The sequence below is a fragment of the Pezoporus occidentalis genome, unplaced genomic scaffold (genome assembly GCF_034315485.1).
Source record: "Pezoporus occidentalis ecotype Australia unplaced genomic scaffold, CSIRO_AGI_Poc_V1 ctg65, whole genome shotgun sequence".
In the NCBI taxonomy this organism is placed as follows: domain Eukaryota; kingdom Metazoa; phylum Chordata; class Aves; order Psittaciformes; family Psittacidae; genus Pezoporus; species Pezoporus occidentalis.
The window spans coordinates 1,077,353-1,098,925 of NW_026915998.1; the positions used below are offsets into that span (position 1 = coordinate 1,077,353).

Genomic DNA, 21,573 nt, shown 5'->3' on the forward strand with positions numbered 1-21,573 from the left:
TGCCTCTACTGCTGAACCCAGGACACCAGCCCTCACCTCCCCAGGGCTTTGCCCATTTGTGTTGTCAGAGGAGACAATGGGCTAACTTCAAGTGCCAAAATGTCCCTCTGATATTTTCAGGAGGAATGCCACTGCAGGCTTGGGCTGCAGTGTTTGTCCCAGGTGGTGCAAGCTACAGAACAGGACCACAGACCAAACAGGTCACTTTTATCACTCTCAAAGACTTGTAATTCCTACCTAGGAGACTCTCATCAAGTCAGGGAGGCTTCAGACCTTGCCAGAAGACTAAGAATATTGTAGTATTAAGGTTCACAGCGAAATGAAGCGCCCATGCTGTGCACAAGTATGGATGAGACTACCAGTGGCCACATAAAGATCTATTCCTATACCTGGCTAATTATAAAAACGGAGCCCTTAGGCACTATCACAGCAAGCAGAGAACGCCAGTGACTGGTAGTAGGTTAGTTCTGGTGTACTCTTAGAGGAAGCTTCCTCCACCAGCAGCCTCGTGTTAGCTGGGAAGGAAATGTCCCAATTTGAGCCGCTGACAGATTCATAAAAAAAAGAACATTATCTTCTCTGTGATGTCTGCTGGCAGGAGATGTTAAACCACTTATTTATAACCATCTTCTCAAAATGCTTCCCTGCTTGGGAGCCAAACTACAAATCCTGTTTGGTTTGTTGTCTTTAACCAAAGGATGCTGGTACTTCTGCTTCCAGCTGGCAAAAAGATCCGGAGTCAGTGCCAGGCTTTGGTGGGAATAGACTTGGCTTTCAAGGCGTGTTAACGCAGATCCAGGAAGGCAGCCTTTTATCAGGCAGAGAGCAAAGTTTTTGGAGTCAGGAAGAGCAAAGATGAGCCAGCAGACGGGTGTCAGCAGCAAGCCAGATTGATGGGATGTGTCCTGGGGAGGGACAACAACCTTGGTATCACAGGGAGGGAAAGACTGGGGAAGATAGAGGCAGGAGATGCACCATGACAGATCGGATCACCCACAAGAGGGAGGAAGCTCAGATGCTGTCCTGATGCTGTGCCCAGCACCACAGAGAGATCCAGCCCCAGCACCTTGAGCATCACCCTGCAGCACAAAGGCAGCGGCTGCTGAGGAACAATGGTAAGACTTGACTTCATGAAGAGCTCTGAGAAGCTGGCACCAAGAGACCAGGGTGATGCATGGTAGGATGTGGCCTTTGGGGTGAAGGGGACTTTGGGGAATGCCCAGGCTAGCAGGAAACCACCTGTGCGCCAGGGCCAGCTCAAGTCAGCCAAGTCACTGATCCTCTATTTGAACTTGCCTTTGATGTAATTCTGTTTGTAAATGCAATATACTCTTTGTTACCGTTTTATTGTGTTTGGTTTGCTTTTTAAGTGTCTCTATTCCATTCACTTAGGCCTGAGTGTTATAGAGACATGAATGTTTTATGAGATATGCTTCATCTACCTTATTTAAGAAAATGACACCCGAGTAGTTTCCAAAACAGGCTCATGGTCGGTCAGTGTGGCACTTCCCAATGGAAAGCCCAAGGAGCAGAAGGGCAACACAATAGCACTCACTACAGGGGTCTCGGTGGCGAGGGGTCTGGGGACACAGTGGGCTCTGCGGGGAGGCCAGGCTGTCAGAACACAGTGGCTGCAGCAGCAGCAGGCCAGTGCCAGGGGGTGCGAAAGCAGCAAGGATGTCCCCCTTGCCCAGCAGAAGGGCTGGGGATGGTGACCTCTCCCTCTGCTCCTCCAACCTGATGCTGGGTGCAAAGGGGAGAGCTCCCAAGCTTTCCTCTCCTTGCCACCCAGCAGGGAGCCCTCAGGGATGAAAGGCACTGTTGGAATGTTTTGGGGTGTTGATGTTATGGGGGAGGATGGGGAGAGAACCAGTTTCTTTAGCATCAGCTTGAGGGGCATGCCTAATGCTGCCTGCTGGTGTGGATGTGCTTATGGACTGAATGCACTGGGGGCTGAGACAAATGTCTCTGAGCTCTGCTCCTATTGCAGCTGTAGGCAGGGGGAGTGACTGCACTGCTGTTGAGCCAGCAAGTTTGGTAAGGGACAGGCAGGACATGCACCAATGCCACCCATATTGCAGGATAAAGTGCTCTGGCCTTCCCTGCTCTGTCCTGTTGTCCCCATGGATATTCCAGGTGGGGCAAATCCTATGCCTTGTGCTCAACCCTGCTCCTGCATGGGCAGGGGGTAACTAAGCTTGTCACAGCTGCTCAAAGCAATGCTGAAGACGTCACCTTTAGGGTGATGAAGGCATCACTTTGGCCTGGCTGCGTGCACCCAAAACATGCTGGGGTAGCTCAGCCGGAGTGTGAGAGGGAGGTTCAGAAACAAGGGGATGCATCCCATCCTGGAAGCAGTGCTGCGGGCAGGATCAGTGCTCACCATGGGCTGGGAAAGAGAACTTACCAGGCACAGGATGTCCTTCCTTGTAGCAGGACAGTGTGTCCATGGATCCAGGCACCAGAAAGGGAAGACAAATGGCTTGGATACCACCATCTTGTGCTGCAGCTGAGAAGGGGACAACCATTGTTTTGGGTCCTTGACTATGGTGGCCAGGAAAGGAGAAAAAGCCTCTCTCCAAGGCACTGGAGGGCTTTCCTTGGAACAGTTAAGGATTGGTTGTTACCTCAATGGCTTTGTGGGCTGGCACCTGGCTCACATGGCTCTGTGGGACAGCAGTACCACCCTGCTGTTTCAAAAAGCCCCTTCTGCTGTTCTCCCTTGGTGCTGAGGATGCTCAGCAAGGCTCAACAGGGGCAGGGAGGTGCTTGGGGACTGGCCATCCCCTGGCTCACCCCCATAGCTGTCAGAGTGGCCTCTGGCGTGTCCCACAGGAACCAGCATCACTGCTGCTCTAATGCACTGGAGCAGGGATGCACCACGAGCTGGACCTGCCCAGGCTGTGCTCCTCCTTGTCAGTGTGCCTTGCTTGAGAGGTAGGGGCTTCTCTGATTACATGGGCCAGTGAGCAGTGAGATATTACTGGGGGCTGCTGAGTAGCCAAACGAAGATGAATGGGGAGCTGGAAGAAGGTGCTGTGAGAGAGAAGAGATGTCAGGAAGGGTAGGTAAGTGGATGAGGCCAAGAGAAAGTGATCTGAACTTGTTTGAACATGAACTCTATGGCTTCCAGTCCTGATGCTAAATGCATGTAGCCTTACAGCCACTATCTCCTCCAAGGTTCCTGTCTTGACTTTCTGACTGACCCTGAGAAAAACTATTTCTCTGGTAGGAACCATCCCACTCTCTAACACAAATTGCCCCAAGAGTGCAGGGTGGCAGACAGGCCTTTCTCACCTGCTTTTGTCTGGGGAGAGACATGGAGAAAACCAGCAGCTGGGTTGGGTGAACACAGAGGAAGAAGCCCTGTAGATACCTACAGGATGTGGCCACTCTGTTCCACCCCTGCAGTGGTTCCACAGACCACAGCAGTGGTGGGTTCACCATCAACATTGGGCTACAAGCTGGCCCCTGCTGCACTGCTCACCTTCATCCACAGCCCAGGGAATACCACTGAGCACAAAGCACCAGGCACTGAAGATCTGACTGATGCTGGAGGCCTCCACATCCCTGAGCCCAGGCCATCTGTCATGCTAGGGCAGTCCATTGCAGAAAAGAAAGGAGTGGACCATGGCAGCAGCCGCCAGCAGAGTGGAGTGTGGAACGGTAGTGGCATGCAGACTGTGGGAGTGGCAGGGGATGGAGACAGGGAGAGGAAAGCACAGGGTGACTCGGGCAGATGGGGAACATCAGACTCACGATGTTAGAGGCACAACTTGTTATGATCCTTTTTTTTTCCTTTCATCATTAGAGACAAAGTAAAAGGAAATTAAAGCATAAGAGGGGGTGAAATTAAAATCACAGTTTTGTTTACATTATAAAAGAACAATCTAATAGGAATAATAATAATAATATCAAATAATAATAATTAAGCAAAACAGGAAAGAAGAAAGCCCTGGAGAATTCCTGCCTGGATGGTGCTCACTGATGGAAGGTTTGTGTGACCGGTTTTATTGTTTGGGGATCATTCCCTTGATAGCTGACTCCCGGTTTACGTACGTGGCCCAGTAGACTAAGTTGAAGATGGCAAAGAGGACTGGAAAGACGATGCGGGACATCTTGTCTACCTTGCTGACGCTGTTGTACGTCTTCTTACTCTCTGGGAGCTTCTCCTCTGTGCGGGGCATCTTGGGGGGTATGTTGGTGGCAGTAGCAGTGGCACCAGCACTCTTGGAGATGGTGGGCAGGCCAGGGTCCTTGGCAATGTTGAGGGCATATGTGGTGCCAACAATGTTGTAGGTGTTGTTGGTTTTCTTCGCTAGTGCCACTGGCTCTTTTTTCTAGGGTAGGTGGAAGAAAAAACATAATAGAGATGAAGTAACTGTAGAACTGCATGGAGAACATTTTGTCCTCTGAATTTACCTGCTTGTCCAGATGAGGAGATGAAAAAGGGTGCGAGAAGCAAGAGACGAAGAAGGCGGCATTGTGGAGGGGAGGGAAGATGTGGTGAGAAGATGGCCAGAACCCATGACATCTGCACTTGAGGGCTGCTGCAGCATACAGATGTGCTGGACTACGGTGGACCAGCTACTCCATGTAAGCCCAGCATACATCAAAGAGATCCTGGCCTCACAGCTATGTTCTGCTGCAAGCCAAATAACTGAAGCCACATAACTGGGTTTGTTGCTTTCTTGCAGTGCTATAAAAAGGTGTGTACAGCTGCATTTGAGTAGTAGCTGCCCCAGACAGGTCACTCCTTGACTGGCAGAGTGCTACCAGGTCCATTTTGTGTATTGCCAGGTCAGTGCAAGTGAATGCAGGCTCGAACTATACAGACTCTTTGTTTTCTCTCTCAGTTGGGCAATGTTTTCTGCTGCATGCAAGGTTCAGCCATGGAGAGACAATGCAGGAATGTAGTCTTTAGCAAAGAACAGCACCCTGTCTGGCCATCCTGAGGGAAGAGCTTGATTTTCTGCTTTGCTGGCCTGCTTCCTGGGCCAGGTGAGAGGAGGAGACATCACAGAAGATCATAGTTCTTGGGGGTTTTGTTGCAGAAATCCAGTGGCTTTAAGAATTTGGGTGACAGCATTGGAATATTTTGCACCATATTACAAGGCCATATAAGACACTGCCTCAGTGCCCCTGAATGCCTCACAGGAATACTTCATAATTCAATATCATGATGTCCAAAATGCCTCTGGGACTCTTTAGAACACCTCATGACCTACCCAAGTAAGATACAGAACAGATGGAAGGCATTTTCACTAGCCCTGGATTTCAGGATTGCTCAACACGGTACTGTCGGGCAGAGGGAAGCCTTTCATCTTGTCTTTGTACCTAGGGGCTGCTGCAAATCAAAGGAGATAAGTGCACACCTCCCACAGGGCTCCAGGGACAGCCATGCTGTCCATGCTGAAGGGAGGAAAGCATGCATAGCGAATGTCACGTGTCAGACATGATGTACCGAAGGATGATGGAAGATGCTGGACAGCTCAGATGTTAACGAAGATAAGTAGTCAGGAAGGTGAAGCTAGGCAATCACGATAGGTGATTTCATATCATATCATATAAAGCAATCCAGGTCCATCGGGAGAAGCTCACTGAATGAAATCTGTTAATAAGCAGCCACCAGGCACCCTACTCATCCTAGCACTTAGGTATTCCATAATTGTGGAATCGTGTGTCCACTGTAATTATACCAAGTGCCACTGTGAGACACAGTAATGACTCACGGTGGGAATCAAATATCTAAGCTCAGAACAAGGTGTGACTTTGGATCTCATTTTTTATTCAAAAGCAACTGAGACACAAGGTAAGACTCATCAGGCACTTCCCAGGGGTACTTGGCATGGTCTTGCATGTACATGTGAGGGAATCGTGTACAAAGTGATCAGCAGGAGAATGGAAGAGCGTGCAGCCAGCAGGACCTGTCCATCTCCCTACCCAAGTCTGCATTAGGTAGCAGGCAGCACCACTGGGTAGCTACTGGTACAGATCTGCCCAGCCTGCTCTGCAGAGATACTCCAAGGGCTTTAGCTTTCATTTGGTACTTCCATTTTTAAGGTGCCCACAATCACCATGGATATTTCTAGTTACCTTAGGAAATGAATTTTCTACAGTGATTTTCAGAGGGACGCTAAAACCAGACTTCTGTGCAATCTTTAAACCCTTCTCCAATAATATAACCAGGCCCGCAGCCTTGTAATAATGCCAGCAATTACAGAAATTAACTTGCTGTTAGAAGGAGGTCTAAATATCTTCAGACTGCAGACCAGACTGAGCCACTGATCAGACCATATTCACGGTCTTTTATGGGAGAGGGTGTTATGATCTTTGATGATTAACTGAGTGACTGATTTCTGCAATCATTAGAGACATGTTAACTTGTACCCCCTGCACAGCAGGTGAACTTTTCCTGCTAAAGAGCTGACAAGAAGCAAATAAAGGGCTAAAGAGGTTTCACCTTATGAAATATTTAAATATGCCTAAGTATGATTACTTATTAACACAGCTACGGGAGGTAATAAAGCAATTGATAATCAGTAATGAAATGAAAAAATTGTTGTTCTAGAATGCAATCTGAAGTGCTCTGTGATTATTTTAGTATTAATCAGCCACGTTACTTGTTACAGGAATACGATTCCTACAAGTGACATGGCATTTTCAACCTGGCTAGCTTTTCTGCCCCAGAGCGTGGAAAGTGGATCTGTCTTGCCTGATCAAAGGCATTAGGAAACAGCAGGCTGAAACAGAGTAAATTCAGATGAATATGAATGCTGTGGGTGGTGATAGCAAGCTGCTACTCCTATTAGTGTGATCCAGAGCCCTCAAGCATCAACCTGGGCTTCTCTGGACCTCAGATCAGGCTGTTCAGGTAGTGCAGAGGCTTGGGAGCCTACAGCCAGGGCCTTTTCTCCACCTGCCTGTGGAGTCTTCTGCCCTGGTCAGAGCTGGGAGCCTGGGAAGACTTTGGGAAACAACCAGAGCACTCACTCCTACACCAAGGCACGTGTGTGTGCTCTGGATGTGCTCTGCCCCTGACATGTCAGGAGAAATGGGTTCAGCCTGAAGTTTACTGTGCTTTACAAATAAGTGTTTCAGGCAAGATTCTGACAATGAAACAGAGCAAAACGTGCTTATTGCTATCAGTTGTGAAGTAGCCCCCAGACTTCCCCCTGCACCTTCATCTTTGAGGAGCATCACGTCTTATTGAAACAGAAGGGAAGAGTGGAGGAACAGGAGGAAACCCCACACTTGCTTTGAAGACTCCTCCTATTTAAAACATCGATGTTGCAAAGCAATGCCTGTGTTTATTGCCCAGTTTGGGCACAGGGAAATTGAATTGCTGCACAAAGCTGTCCCTGCACTGCTCTCCTGTGGGAAAAGCTGGTCTAGAGATCAATATGTTCCATGGATCTTGCAGTCTGACAAGTTCTCCCACAGCACATATACTGGAAACGAATGACATTTTTGTTAAATATTCTTGTCTTCAAGCCTCTCTATTGAGGAGCTGATAACTGAATCTCTACATTAGGGGAACTACAGGTTCTGCCTATGATCTGCTGGAGAATCAGCTCTCTGCACTGCTCCTTGACAAGAAATTTGGCATGGAAGCACTGTTCCTCTGACAGGCCACTCTGAAGGTCACCATCACTAATATGTGCAGTACTTGAGAAATGCAAGGTATCTACAACTTACCATTCTAGAGAAAAGTCACTTTAATGACCTCCAAACAGCTCTAGTTTCTGACATACTTGAATCCTATAATTCAAAGCCCAGCAACTGCAGTTGCTGTTCCAGCAAGCATGTCACTCCTTCCTCATGCCAGCCAAAGTTCCCCTCTGCAGTGTGCCAGAGACTTGATCCTATCAGAGCACAGCAGCAAAGTGTTTTACACTGTGATGCCTGTACCCTGAGCAGAGCCAAAGGCTCCAAACAATGCAGTCTTGCATTAACAAACAGGCTCTGTCAATGCCAGGTTGCTGTCAGCTGCTGGTGTAACCTTTGGCATCACTCATCCCTCCCATCTCTCTGTTCAGATTATGTGGGACTGAGCCCAATGATCTTATGCTCCCTGGATCACCATACAAAGACTCAGAGGTTGGATGGAGTCAGTAATCAGCCCAACATGTCACACAGATAGCATTGAGAGGAAGGAGGTGAAATGTTGATACATGGATTCTAGAGAAGATGCTGAGAACATAAATCACTTACAGTGCTATGGAGGGCTACAGGTGCTTGCAGTTGCAGGAGGAGAAAGAATATATGGGCTGCAGAGCATGGTCAGCAAGGGAAAGTGACAGCCAAAGCATATTTACTATAGTGAGGCAGAAAAAAAGAGATGAGCCTGAACAACAACATGAGTCTGTAAGACTTCAAACTGGTTGAAAATGGTGGCCTGTCAAGGTTGGTTCTAGTTCCTCTCTGTTGTCAAAGGGGATTGAATCAAGGATGCCACAGTAGGAAAGAAACAAAGAAGGAAGAAGAATTATCCTCTGGACCAAGGGCAAACTTTGTAATTGCTGAAGGGTGGGTTGGACAAAAAGTTAGGCTTTAGTCAGTGGAAAAGGCACCTAGTGCAAATGGTGAACATGTCTGTCACTTCCAAAATACAAGGAAGAACGTCACGATGATAATATCTACAGAAGCATTTGAAGGATGCTTTGTGGTGACTTTCTCTTAGCGAAAAGACATATGAAAAGTACATGAATAGCCTGGACCTAACCTTCTTGCCACACACTACAGGATTATTGTCTTAAGGATGACAAGGATAAAGACCCAGGACTATTCCTCCACCTAATGTTTTCATGTGTCTGACTGCAGCTACTTGCTTTTGTTGCTTCTTGCCACCCAGGATTTAGGGCAATGTCATACAAACACAGGTACAGAGCTAAAGCAGATTTTATGCATAGACATGGAGTTGAGGCGGATTTAAGTAAGCATCTTCCAAAGATCCAAAGCATCTTCCATCCTGAGGAACAGACATTTTTCTTTGCAGGGAATTCCCTGGTAAATGTCATCCTTGCAGACTTCATGAGTTTCCCAGTGTCGAAGTCACGATGCTAATAGTTGGCTCTCTGGATTCTCACTCTCACAGCCACTCAGAAAGTGACCCTGTTGGCTCCCTGTGGTTGGGATGGGTGGGATGGATCTCACTTTGTTCAGACCCAGCCCTTCTGTCCTGATGTGGATCTTTTTAACAGGATATTTTGAGGATATTAGAGATAGGGAGCTTTGCTGGCTACTGAAACGCCTCTCAAAGCCTTTGGCCTCTCACTCTTCCCCAGCTACTGCCATCTCCCACCTTCCTCCTGATGATGTTTTTAAAAATACCATCTTTACTAACAGGTTTTCCACATAGGATCCAGAAACCTCTCCCCCAGTTTGATCTGCACCTCCAGGTTGGTTGCAGCATTCTGCTGCACAAAGAGAGAGGAAATCCTTCATCCACAATTAGTGATTGCTCATGGCTGACAGGAAAGGCTAGGAAAATCTTTGGGTCCAAGAAACATCAGTAAAATCTCATCAGAGTGCAAGCTAGTGGGAGTTTTTTGTGACATCTATGGTGACATCTGCCTGCCTTTCAGTAGCTCCCAGAACCAGAACCCAGCTGTAGCTATAACCAGAACATCATCGTGATCATTTATGATGCAGAGATCAATGACTGATCAAGTTCAGCCCATCGTGTTAGATTCTACCTGAAAAAATGCTCCGTTCCACCTGAATCAGTGGGTTGGCTGAAGGGGAGAAGGAAAGATTGGAACCAACCTGAGAGAGTGAACACACTAGGGGCACCTGTAGAAACCAGCAGCTTTTGCAAGATAGTGATTTCTCTCCGAAGGGATGGGAAGCATTGCTGGTGCCTACATTTGAGGTGAGGGAAGGGCTGATGCTTATTGATTTACTTTTTTTCCATGTTCATGTAAGGAAACAATCAAACCTGGAGTGAGGATCCTTGCCATCACACCAATGAAGAACATTCTTTTTGGCTGTAAGGAAGGCTTTCCAGAGACCAGGGCTCAGCCTGGGCTTGTCACTGGTAGTTTTACTTCTTGTACAAACACTTTAAAATGCCAATAGCTTTTCTTCTGCCTCCTCTTTCTTTTGTGGTTTCAACCACCTGGCTTGTCAATCGCTTCAAGAAGAGCTAATTAAAGGCTGAAACTGAGCCAATAGGCATCTTCATTGCATAGCAATTTCATTGCTTGGAAATATTCAATTGAATAAAGATGAAAAGCAAATATGGTGACACATCATATTCCCAAGCTCCCTGAAATCCCACCACTCTTCAAGGAGCTCTCTGAGCTGCAGAGACTGGAAGTGGGTTAGCCTTCTAAGGTAAAGATCAGGGTTAGCTTGAACAAGCATCCATGAATTCGGAGTCCTTCCTGATCCTCTAGCCTGACACCAATTGCAGCAAACTTACAGAAACATTTCTGGTCCTGCTTTGTTTTCTTGTTTGATTACCATGTGAGCAAACATTCTGCATGCTCTTATCCTATTGCTTCAGCACTATTAGCCTTGCAGTGCTGGGTCATTGAATAAATTAGAGTACACTGCTTCTGTGACAAACTGAAGCTTTTGAGCCTTTGCTGCTTTTCCAGCTGTGCCCAGTTCACATAATTGCCCAAAGCTGTGTGAATCCTGACTTTTTGCTGATTTGCCAATCCCTGAAAGTAACATGGTTGCTTTGAAGACCTGTTCTGATCCTTCACTCATGCCAGTGACCTGGCTTTTCTCATCTCTAGAGGCCAGATTAGCATTATTGTTCCCAATGGAAGTGGAAGACCATCAACTGGCCTCCTATGGAGCCTTTTGCCATGAGTCTGTTTCTCAAACAACGGCTGCAAAAGCAAACAGATAGAGAGAGTCCAGGAAACACAAGAGAGACTTTCAGCACCCTGTGATGGCTGTGGTTCTCCATAAGGCCTCTGTTCTCCTGCTTTGACCTCCATACCAGAGATATGACTAGTTGGTTGTCGTCTTCTCAAAAGTTACTGCAATTCTGCCAGGTATTTGCATACAGCCCCACCACAATTTTTAACAACACATTAAAATGCAAAGGAGAAAAATATAAAGGCTCCAGAACCAGAAACAAGGGCAAAGCTGCTTTTCAAATTGATTCAATAAATATAAACAAGGAACAGCATGCTACAGTAAGCGATTTCTCTGTGCAGCCAGGACTAAATCAGTTAGCAAAGAGGGTGCACGAGCAGGGATAGCAGTGGCTGTCAGGAAGGAAGCTGCCAAAAAGGCTGATCCCAAGTGAGAAGGGAAAACGTGGGTGATGCCAGGCACTAATTTACTGCCAGTTGCTGTTTCTGATTGCTTGCTTCCCACCCACCCTCTTTGCCCGAGCTTACAAAGCAGCAGATGTGGGCAACAGCACAAGCATTAGACCTCCCCATCACTGCACCATGCTTGCCCATGTTGGAAGAGACCTACAGTCAGGGATACCAGCTACAGGGGACACAGCAGAGTGGAAACATCTCCATTGGTGAGGAGTGGCATATTTAGGTTTGTGTGGCAGGCTAGCAACATGGAGCGGGGCATTTATGGGTTGAAGGGAGAAGACCACCAGCAGAGCAAGACCAATGCATGCACACGTTCATGTTTCCACCAACAAATAGTCATGCAGAAGGACAAAGGGGAAAGTGAACAGTCATGCCTGGATGTTTTCCTCCAGCTAAGCACAGCAAAGAGTCCTCCAAGCCCCTCCTCCCTCAAGAACCGCTCCAGTTGAGACCTGAGCTGGGGACCCCAGTAAGTAGCATCCAGCCTCCGGAATAGCTTTGGTGCTGCATGTTACCCACTCCTGGCCCCAGCGCAGTTCTCTCATGCAGCGTTTCTTCACCGCCCCCTTCTCCCCTTGGCCACAGGGCTGACCTTCATCTCTTGGGCCTCCAGCACCTTCTTGCCATCCCAAGCCCAGCTGCGCTTGGTGAAGTAGTTGACAGTGGCAAATTCGATCAGCGCAGAAAACACAAAGGCATAACAGACGGCTATGAACCAGTCCATGGCCGTCGCGTACGCCACTTTAGGTAACGAGTTTCTTGCGCTGATGCTTAGTGTGGTCATGGTGAGGACTGTGGTGACACCTGTGGAAACACACCAGGAGGCAAAGATGGTGTGAGACCATGCACTTGTACCCACCCGGTTTCTTCTCAAACCGCACAGCTGGCATTTCCATCATGTACATTCAGGAGCTAAACCCCAAGCCGTGTGCCCCATATTCTCCTTGTAATTTAGGGAGCCTTACCCAGCACAAGTCTGTGGTGCAATTCATAGAATAATATACAGTACAATAACAGCTAGATGGTTGGGAACTTCATGGATGACCAGAAACCGGCCACACATCCAATGTGGTTCTCTCAACATTATGGAAAGAGTGTCTCTTGACCTGCATGGATGAACACCTGGATCAGGGGTCCTGCCAGCACAGCCAGGACCCCATTAGTAGTCCAAGCTGCCAGAATCAGTGTCACAATGATTTATCTTTAAAAGATGATCTGTTGCAAAATGCCTTTTAAAGCTTTTTTCATTAAAGCCAGCAACCATTGCTATCCATTTTCCCCAATAATGTGCTTTTCAATTAAAAATGCATTAAAAACATTATAAAAATATTGACTAATTTTCACTTCCCTTAAGCCATACTCCTGGTAATTGAAGAGTTTCAATAACATTGTTGACAATACTTTCCGAGAGGCAAAAACCCAGGAATAAACAATTGGAGTTCTCATTATTCTCTTAATAGGAAAGCAAGGCAATTTGGGAGCAAAGACATTTTTCACAAAGGTAGGTTTTAATTTTTCAGCCATTGCTCAATCTGAGCTGCTGCTTGAGGAAACCTGTCTAATTACAAACCTCAGACAAACATAGGAGGGAATCAAGTACCCCCAGAGAAGGGCTGTCCCCCAGTGTTGGGAGTGCAGGATACTCCAGAATCAATGCAGATGTAAGAGCCCACTGGGGGCATGGACAGACATGGGCTGTGGTGTGCAGTCTGTGGGGTTTAGTTGCAAGTGATTCACAGATAGATGAATGAGGAAAGTTCATCAATGACTCTGTGTGTGTCTGAGCTGGTCCTATTTTCCATATGATTTTTCTCTGACTTTCCCTCTTTTCCATTCTGTGGATAAAACCACCAAAAAGTAGGTGCTAAGGGGTTGTATGCTCTCTTCTTCACTGTTATTACTGTTCAATGCAGCTCTTGCATTCTGCATCATGCATACCAGCTTGGTCATACGAACCGCCTAGCTCCCTGGGGATTGCTGTAGGATTTGCCTCACCAGGGAATGGAAAGCAATCTGGTGCTAACAGGAGAAGCTGGGGTCAACTGTAAATTACAGAGCTTGTTCATGACCTGCATGTCACAAGCCCCACTAAACATGAAAACCATAATGATTCCCTTCTATTTCATTTAGAAGGGTGCAGAGCCACCCGTGCCCCTCCCTGCGTCACATACCAGGCCACAGCATGGGAACAAGGTCTTGTGGAGAGGGTCCAGAAAGGAAGACAGTAGCCTTGTGGGTTTGTGGGAGTACTTCTATCATGACCCTTGCTACAAAGAAAATGCTTCATGATCTTTGAAGCCCCACCACTTTCTGCCTTATTCAGAACCAGAAGCAGGTGGTACCATATATCCCCTCTCTGACTGGTGATTTTTGTTCAATATACTCTCTGTTAAGTGGTATCTGCTATCTGGTGGTTGGTGTTACTTGTAGGAAATACGAACCTGCAGCATCACAGCTGGTCTGTGAACATGTGTGTGTACATCCTGAGAGAAAGGTCTTGGCAGGAAAGCATGGAGCAATTCTGTTATTAAATGTTTGTAAAAGCTATTAATGTATGAGCAATGCCAGCCTGACACTTTGCCTCGGAGAGAAGATCTGAAACCAGCAGCAGGAAATAATAACAATATATTTACCAAGCAGTTCTACTGCCTCAGACCAGGAACTTGTTATGTGGAGCTCTGACCAGGGGCATAATAGCAATTTTAGAAGTAGAGCTTTAAATGCCTCCCCATGAATTTATCCTCTCCTCAACTCAGAAGCCAATATAGATAAGCAGACACAGCCAATTGCATATAATTAGATGATCAATACCTTGATTACTGTTAATATTTATGGCTTGGCTTGTAGCAGAAACATGGACAAGAGTATTTTTTGCAGTGATTCAGTGGAAGCAAGGGCACTGGGAAGACACTGAGAGCTATTCTGGGACATGGCAGCAGTTTCACTGATGCTGCTCAAGGCCTGGAGAAGACCAGCTCTGCTGCTCGCTCTATTTGCCATCACTTGTGGTGCCTTTCTCTCCAACCTGAGAGGGTGCCCCATGCTCCTGGACTCACCAAAAACCGTTCGGGCAGGTACAGACTCCCTGTTAAGCCAGAAGGAGACCTGGGACAGGATGACCGTCATAATGCAGGGTAGGTAGGTCTGGATCACAAAGTACCCGATCTTCCTCTTGAGGTGGAAATGTGTGGTCATGACGACATACTCCCCTGCGGAGACAGCCAGTTAGAGATGCTGAGCCACTGGTGTTTTCCAGGATGGGGCCAGCTGGCCACCAATCCTTCTCTAAACCATTGAAGATCCACCCTGAACAAACTTGCAAGTTCTTAGGTGAAATGCCAGCGTGTGTGTCCTGCTCCTGGTTGACGTGCCCTGGTATCTTATGGTACTGCAGGCCACCCTAACAGCAGTGCAAAGGAAGGATGGATGCTGCAGCATGCTGTTGGCACTGACTCTGCACATCCTGCATACACAACCAGATGTGTGCCCAGTGTAGCCTTAGTGACTACTACACAGCATTTATCCTTTCAAAACACTTCTCTGGAGACGTCTTTAATTCACTACAAAATGGTTATGGGACAAAGGCAAATCAATGCCAATAAAGAACATGGCAAGAGGCCTTCCCTGTTTTATCCCTGGCACAAGATGCCTCTCCCAACCCAGTTCCCATCCCTTTTCTGCTCCAGCCCAGGGAGCTACATTGTGGGTAAGATCCCTTAAGCCTAGAGAGATCCTAACAGTGCTTCAGTAGAATTCCAGAGCAAAGGATTGTGTTTTCTCTGACAATTCTGAAAATATTCCACCTTTCCCAACTGTAACCATCTCAGAAATCAGGGCAAGCTCTGCTATTAAAGGTCTGGGCTGTAAATCAAAGAAGCAGCCATCCTTGTTTTCTTTCAGTGCCCTACTCTTCCACTCACAGCTCTGGATGTTTCGCTGGATTATTGTGCCTTTTTGTTGTGAGCGTGGTTCTGCTAAATCATTACACACAGGAGACTTTAGCAGCTTTCTTGCCACTTGTTATTTGTCTGTACGTTTTACCACAATTTAAGTAGGGAGATCGGCCAGATATTATGAGATTTAGTTCCCTGGACTCCCCACGTTTCCCCAAGGGAGATGCTATGAGTTGTTACAGACAGACACTATTAAAATCACGTGCACCAGAGAGGAAATATCCTCAAATGAAAGAGCTACTGACGCATACATAGGGGAAAATAAAAGAAAATAAAAGAAGAAAGATGAGAGACACACATGAGGTAACAGAGGCTGTCAGTACCTGGATTCAGAGGGGAAAGGAGGAGCAGCAGATGGGAGAGAAAGATGATTAATACTGGTCATTAATCAGAGAAAAAATTAGTTTGGGATAATCTTCCATTAGCTATGACAATATTTGTGTGAGCAGATGTGGTGAAAATCCCACTGAATATTATGTTGCATTCACCTCCCCTGCCCGCAGTGCTCTCCGGAGGGACTGGAATGGGATTCAAGACAAATGAACCTGCAGTACCAAGAGCCAGCTGGGCAAGGTGGGCAGGTTTTCCACACAACACAACCTTCTCAGGTGCTTGAAATCCGTTTTCTAGAGGGTATGGGTAATAAGGCTCTTTCTAAAAGCTAAACCCTTTACTGCCTCTTAGTGACTGCTCCAGTTGTCCCCCAGCCCTATTCTCCCAGATGTGGTTTGAGAAATACTTTGGTGCTCGCTGCCCACAGGTGCTGCCTCTATAATAATGCCAAATCGTGGCGTTCAAAGGCCATGGGTCCTGGTGTGCTTGGCCCATGCGTTGCATTATGGACCCACAAGTACCTGTGCTGGATCGAACCATCTCCGTCCCAACAACGTGGCCCAGCAGGTCATACTGGTTCAGGCGAGATCCACCCTTTGCTACTTCCACTGATTTATCCTTCCCCAGTGTCCAGGTGTAGATCACCTCTGTCTTTGTGTAGGCATCTACGGAGAATGAAGAATGAGGTTTGTGCTTCTGCTGACCTGAAATATACCAAAATTAGCCTGTAGCCAAATTAGTCCCTGCTGTGCATTCCTCAGAGCCACACGGCTGAGCACAGCCAAGCATGGCCAGAAACCAGGGCTGTTCAGCAACTGTTAAATCAACTGAGCAAAGGGGAGCTTGGGTTTTCGGAAGGGAACTGGAAGAGGGGGCAGAGCACGGTTGCTGAAAGGCGCGCTGTCCCCTTGTCATGCTGACTCTGCAAGGGCTGGCTCCAAGCAGAGACAAGGTAGGAAGGCATCCAGACCAGCAGGCTGCTGGGGCAGCAGGACAGCCACAGCCCTGCCGTGCCAGGGATCCCGCAGCAGCTGGTGAGAAAAACTAAACACAAATGGGGTTGAATTTTAGGTTAAAAAGTTACAAATCAGAATTAACCCCCCTGCAAGCCCCTCAGCTTTGGAGGTGGCGTGCCCTCCCACCAAGGTGCTTTTTCCCCTCCATGACCCTGTGTTTGCCAGCCTCCAGGCCAAGCCACCAGGCAGCGAGGGAGAGCAGGGCTGTCACAAAAGAGACAGCAGGCGAGTGCTGCTGGAACTGCTGCTTAGGGTAGCACTGGGCTTGGGGCCAGGGCATCCTTCCAGGAGCCTGCGAGTTCTCTTCTCTACCCCATCCTACCTGCCCAACTCCCCATATGCAAACACCTCTCTAACTCACACCGTCACCATCACCTTCGCAAGCTGTTGTGATCAAACCCCTGCTTGTCCTCATAGCTCTCCCAACAGTGTCTGCATGCTCTCGGCTTTGCCAGTCCTGTGGTATCCAGAAATAGAGTTTCTCCAGGCTCTACTAGGAGCTCCTTGCCCCCATAATGCCCAAGCTTCCTGTCCATAGCCACTCTGCACTGTCTCTTTTTGGCTAGAACAAAGTTTACTAAACCAATGTTTTAATTCATTTTTACCACCTGCTTCTCCTATTAGACATTAAGGAATTCTTTGGCTGCGGTCAGGTCAAGCAATGGAACAGGTCTACTACAGAAATGTCTCATCTGCTTTGTAGAAGATTGTGTCCTGAGACGACCAGATTTCTCTGATCTTTTTAAAACAACTCCTGTTATCCCTGCACTGAAGGTTCTGGCAAACCTGTTAAATACCAAGCAGGTGTTGTGCAAAGTGCAGGGAGTGGCTTTGATGATCAGCCAGTGCTTCTCAGCACGCCAGCCCACTGTCTAAGCGCTTCTGATGCAGGCTGGCTCCTCTCATCCGATGTGCAACATTCTGCTTTTCCAACCCCTCCTTCCAGCTCTCAGCATGCTCCTGGAGACCTCCATCCTCCTTCAGGCTTAGCTTTGTACAGCTCTGGCAATGCTCTTCCTCCTTGATGGGCACCACCTTCTGCTCTAGCAGAAGGATTCACCCACCACCACTCTCAATTTATGAAGGAAACCTGCCCACAGTTTTATTGCCATCATCTCTGAAAACCCAGTTGTCTACGTCTCTGGTCAGCTGGGACAGTGTGTCTGGAGGCATGGAGGCATGGCATGGGTGCTCGGAACATACTGAATTCCATGAAGCTGTTTCGATTCAGCTCAGTGCCTTTCTTGCAGTGCAATCCAGTCCAATCCAAACAAGAACAGCTCTTTGACATTTAGGGGAGCTGGTAACTTCAGCAACACCTCCTGCTAGCCTGGCCTCAGACAGCTGCTGTACAAATGTCCTATGGCTGGCTTAGAAACAGTTGTTTTTTGCTGTATACATCCATCTTCTAGGGAGCATGTGATAGGTAAGCCATCACCTTCACTGCACTGCGTCCAAGGAATGATGCAGTTGGGCTGCATCTGAAATGCCTGATGCCCTTACTTCTCTTGCACCTCTCTGCTTTGCCATTGTGGGTGGTTACCATGGTGGCACAGGGACAGAAGGCAACTGATGAGCCATTCAGCTTGTGGGGATCACTGGAAGATGGTCACTGAGGCAAATCTGTCTATCCTTTGAACAGCATGCATCTGGCCCTGGCATTGTCCTTCTACTTGCAAATCTGACTCACTCTAAGCTTCCTACAAATGAGCACTTCCAGCTGCCGATGGATTTTTGGTGCAAACACTAGTTTAATCCTACTCCAGCACAGGAGAGGTGAGCTCAGATGGTCTGTGGATGAGTACTTCAAAAAGAGCCATGCTAATGTTAATCAGGGGCAGCTCTCTCAGCTGTTTGTGTCAAAACTCCCATCATTCAGAGGCCAAATCAGTAAGAACTCAGAAGAACCCCAAGTCATGTAGCAGAAATATGTACATTAATCTCTTCTGCTCACCAAGAAACATTATAAGCAATTAAATGTGGAGTAATCTGCCTTCCTGCAAGTCTTGTAATAATCCCAGAATTTAGGCCTGAGGTATGAGACTTTATATCCTTCCTCACAAGGTCAATTAACATTAATAATACATTCTTCTCTAAGGCTTGCTATTTTACTGGCCTTAGTGATGTCTTGTGGCAATGACTTCTACATTTAATTAGGTGCTGCCTAAGAAATAACTTTATTTTAGTACTTCTGAGTAATCCAGTTCCATGGATGCATTTTGTCATAAAGCAGAGGGGCAGATGCACATGATAAAGATGATTTCTTCTGGTGTCAATCAAACCTTTCAACTTGCTCCTTAGTTAACTCCCAATGGCTACAGGAAGGAAGTATCAGCTTAGAAAGGCTGTAATACCTCTGTTTCCTTAGGGTTCAGAAGGGAGCTTGCTGCTGGGGGCTAATTCTTTAGTCAGAGATGGATGAGTCTTCCATCTAACATAGACTGGGAGTGGTGCTTAGTTCATTGGACCTGGAGGAAACTCCAGCCAAAATGGGGCTGGGAACTTTATTTCTACATTATTGTGAATCAACGGCTTGGAATTTGATTCCCACTAACTTTAGGAACAAAACCAAGAGAAATTTAACTTGCATATGGGAGAGAAAAGGGAACTTGTTTCCAGGCAGGGTATGGGAAGCCCAAGCAGAGGAGCAGCTGCAAGCCTGCAAGGCTGGGAATGCTTTCAACTCACCAGCAGCCTCCAAATCTTCTGCAAACCAGGACCCTTGGGTGTTGGGACTGAGATTCCCAGAGTTTCCAAGCCTTTTACTTGACACCAGCCTGCTTGACAGGCAGAAAAGGAGCCAGGGGTTTGTAAGCTCCATTGGAGCATGGAGCCAGAGCAACCAGATATTTCAGGCTCTCTCCAGATGGGCAGTTGTGGTGCAGGGAAGCTGGACAGGACACCTAGCAGCAGACTTTGCTATCTTCCCAAATCTGGCCTCCCAGGATCACCTTGTGATGAAGGGAAAGCATCTCTGAGCTTTCCAATGAATTTTCCAGTCTTGCTGAGGCTGGCAGTGCAGGAGAGGCAGCACTGCCCACCCAAGGCAGAGGCAATGGGAAGCTGGTTTTCCCACTTCCCTAATAAACTTACTGCAAAACCAGAGGTATCCAACCCACCCTGAGAGCCTGAACTGACCACATATTTGCTGCTGCCCATTTCTGACCATGGCAGGAATTGCATGTAGGGAATACCAGAAACAAATTCCTGTCACATTATCATTAGCAATAATTAATAACACTGCCACCTAAATACAGGAAAACATCAGCCATTCAAAAGACTGTTCTTTAGCTCTGTACCCACCTCCTTGCAGAGGCTGATCAGGGTACTTACAGCTCCCAAATTTCAGCGGGCAAGCATGCACGTCCATTGGGAAGTCCTCCAGGTGCATGGGGCACTCTGCATGAATCGTCAGCCTACAAGACGAAACACAGGGTATGATCAGAAACATCAGCCTCCTGTGGAGGCTCCCAGCCGGCCCTTCTGCCACGGTGTCTTTGACATGAGTCCATCAAAGGTGACAAAGGCCTCGGTGTGTTCACTCACCTCTGGGTCTCCAGGCAGAAGGCCATCACCTTTGGAGGGACCAGCAGGCACACAGATCTGGCAATCTTTCCCAGTGTATAAACCCAACCCTACTGGCTGAGTTCATCTTTATCCCCTCAGTGCAATCAGAGTATCTGCCAAAGCCCAACTCTTCTGTTTGCTCAGGCACTGTGCACAAAGAGCTCATTAATGCCTGGGGCCATGGGATGTCTCATGGACCATGCTGGAAAGCAGAGGGAAAGGGCTTCCAGGGAACATGGCCTGCTTTTCCTGGTGGTCTGGAAGTTGCGAGGGCAGGCAGGTTATTCAGTCAGGGAGCCACAGTGCTACTGGGCTTGTGGAATAAAGTCAGGCCCATGAAGTCCCTGCAACTTCAGCCAGCCAGAAGTCATCATGTTCACAGGTAACGCATGAAGGGAGCTGGCTTCCCAGCCAAAGGGGGAAGCAACACAAACATTCCCCACCCAAAGTGTTCTTCCTTGCCTGAAACCTCTCTGCTTTGCCCCTGTGCGTGCCAGAGCGTGCTGGCTCTAATTAGCAGATATTTAAGTGAGCTGTGGAATCAATCACCACTCAGGAGAGCACCCACATCCCCTTCTGTTCCCCCCACCCCTCTGGCCTTCCTCATCACCTCCTGCTGCTGCTGCAGGACTCCTCAGCACCGTATGCTTTGCCTAATGAAACGTCAAAATGTCAAACCAAGGGGAATGTACCTCACTTTCTAGACAATGCCCCCTGCCCCTGCAGCACTGGGGTAAAGAGCCTGTTGCAGAAATTCTCACCTTTACTCCTTACCCTAGGCAAGGGAGCTTTATGGCCAGACAGCCACAAAGGCTTGTTTCATTGCTCAGGTGACGGGTTCAGGTCCAGGCATCTGAGCCCTGAAACGTCATTCTAAAGTCTAAAAGAGCATGAGTGAAATAGCCAAGCTGCCAGCAATCATACTATCCAGCTGTTGTATCCTTTGGCTCATCTGTCCCAGGCGCTAGCAATAACTTCTGTAGAACTCTCTTGAAATCAAACCCCAACTCCTTGCGTTTTCTCTTCACTCTGCTGGCACAATGGCACCAAAAGTGGAACATCCAGGAGAGAAACCATGTTTTTCTCTTTTAAGTCACAGGAAGTCCTTTGAACTGCTCAACACAATGGCAAGAAGCGTGAATCAGGCTAAGCATACCTCTCCCAGGGCTGACGGTACAACAAACCACTTCAGCTTCGTTCTCATGGTTACCAGGAGCTTAGCGAAGCCTTTGATGTGTCATTAGAGCCCCTGTCGTTACCTGCGTTGTGCTGCAGGATGAGCGAGAATCTCAGTCCAATTTCTGGGACGCAAATGTAATAATCCCTTGGTGTCTGTGTGGTACAGAAACATGACAGCACCCTGCACAGCAGAACCGGCTTTGTTTATGCCGGGGTATTGAGTTTTGTCCT

The 21,573-nt window shown here is 47.7% G+C and overlaps 1 protein-coding gene across 6 annotated transcripts in view; it reads right to left on the reverse strand.

The window, feature by feature from the left end:
• Positions 1-3,847: 3,847 nt before the first annotated feature.
• The window catches only part of GABRA3 (gamma-aminobutyric acid type A receptor subunit alpha3), an 87,846-nt gene continuing 70,120 nt past the window's right edge, over positions 3,848-21,573 (reverse strand). For all 6 annotated transcript variants that reach the window (XM_062640435.1, XM_062640433.1, XM_062640434.1 and 3 more), the window contains 5 exons: positions 19,930-20,012; positions 16,102-16,245; positions 14,351-14,503; positions 11,887-12,098; positions 3,848-4,340 (listed from right to left, as the gene is read on the reverse strand). In XM_062640435.1, coding sequence (XP_062496419.1) covers positions 4,011-4,340; positions 11,887-12,098; positions 14,351-14,503; positions 16,102-16,245; positions 19,930-20,012 — 922 coding nt within the window. In that variant the 3' untranslated portion in view covers positions 3,848-4,010. The remainder of the gene's footprint in view (positions 4,341-11,886; positions 12,099-14,350; positions 14,504-16,101; positions 16,246-19,929; positions 20,013-21,573) is intronic.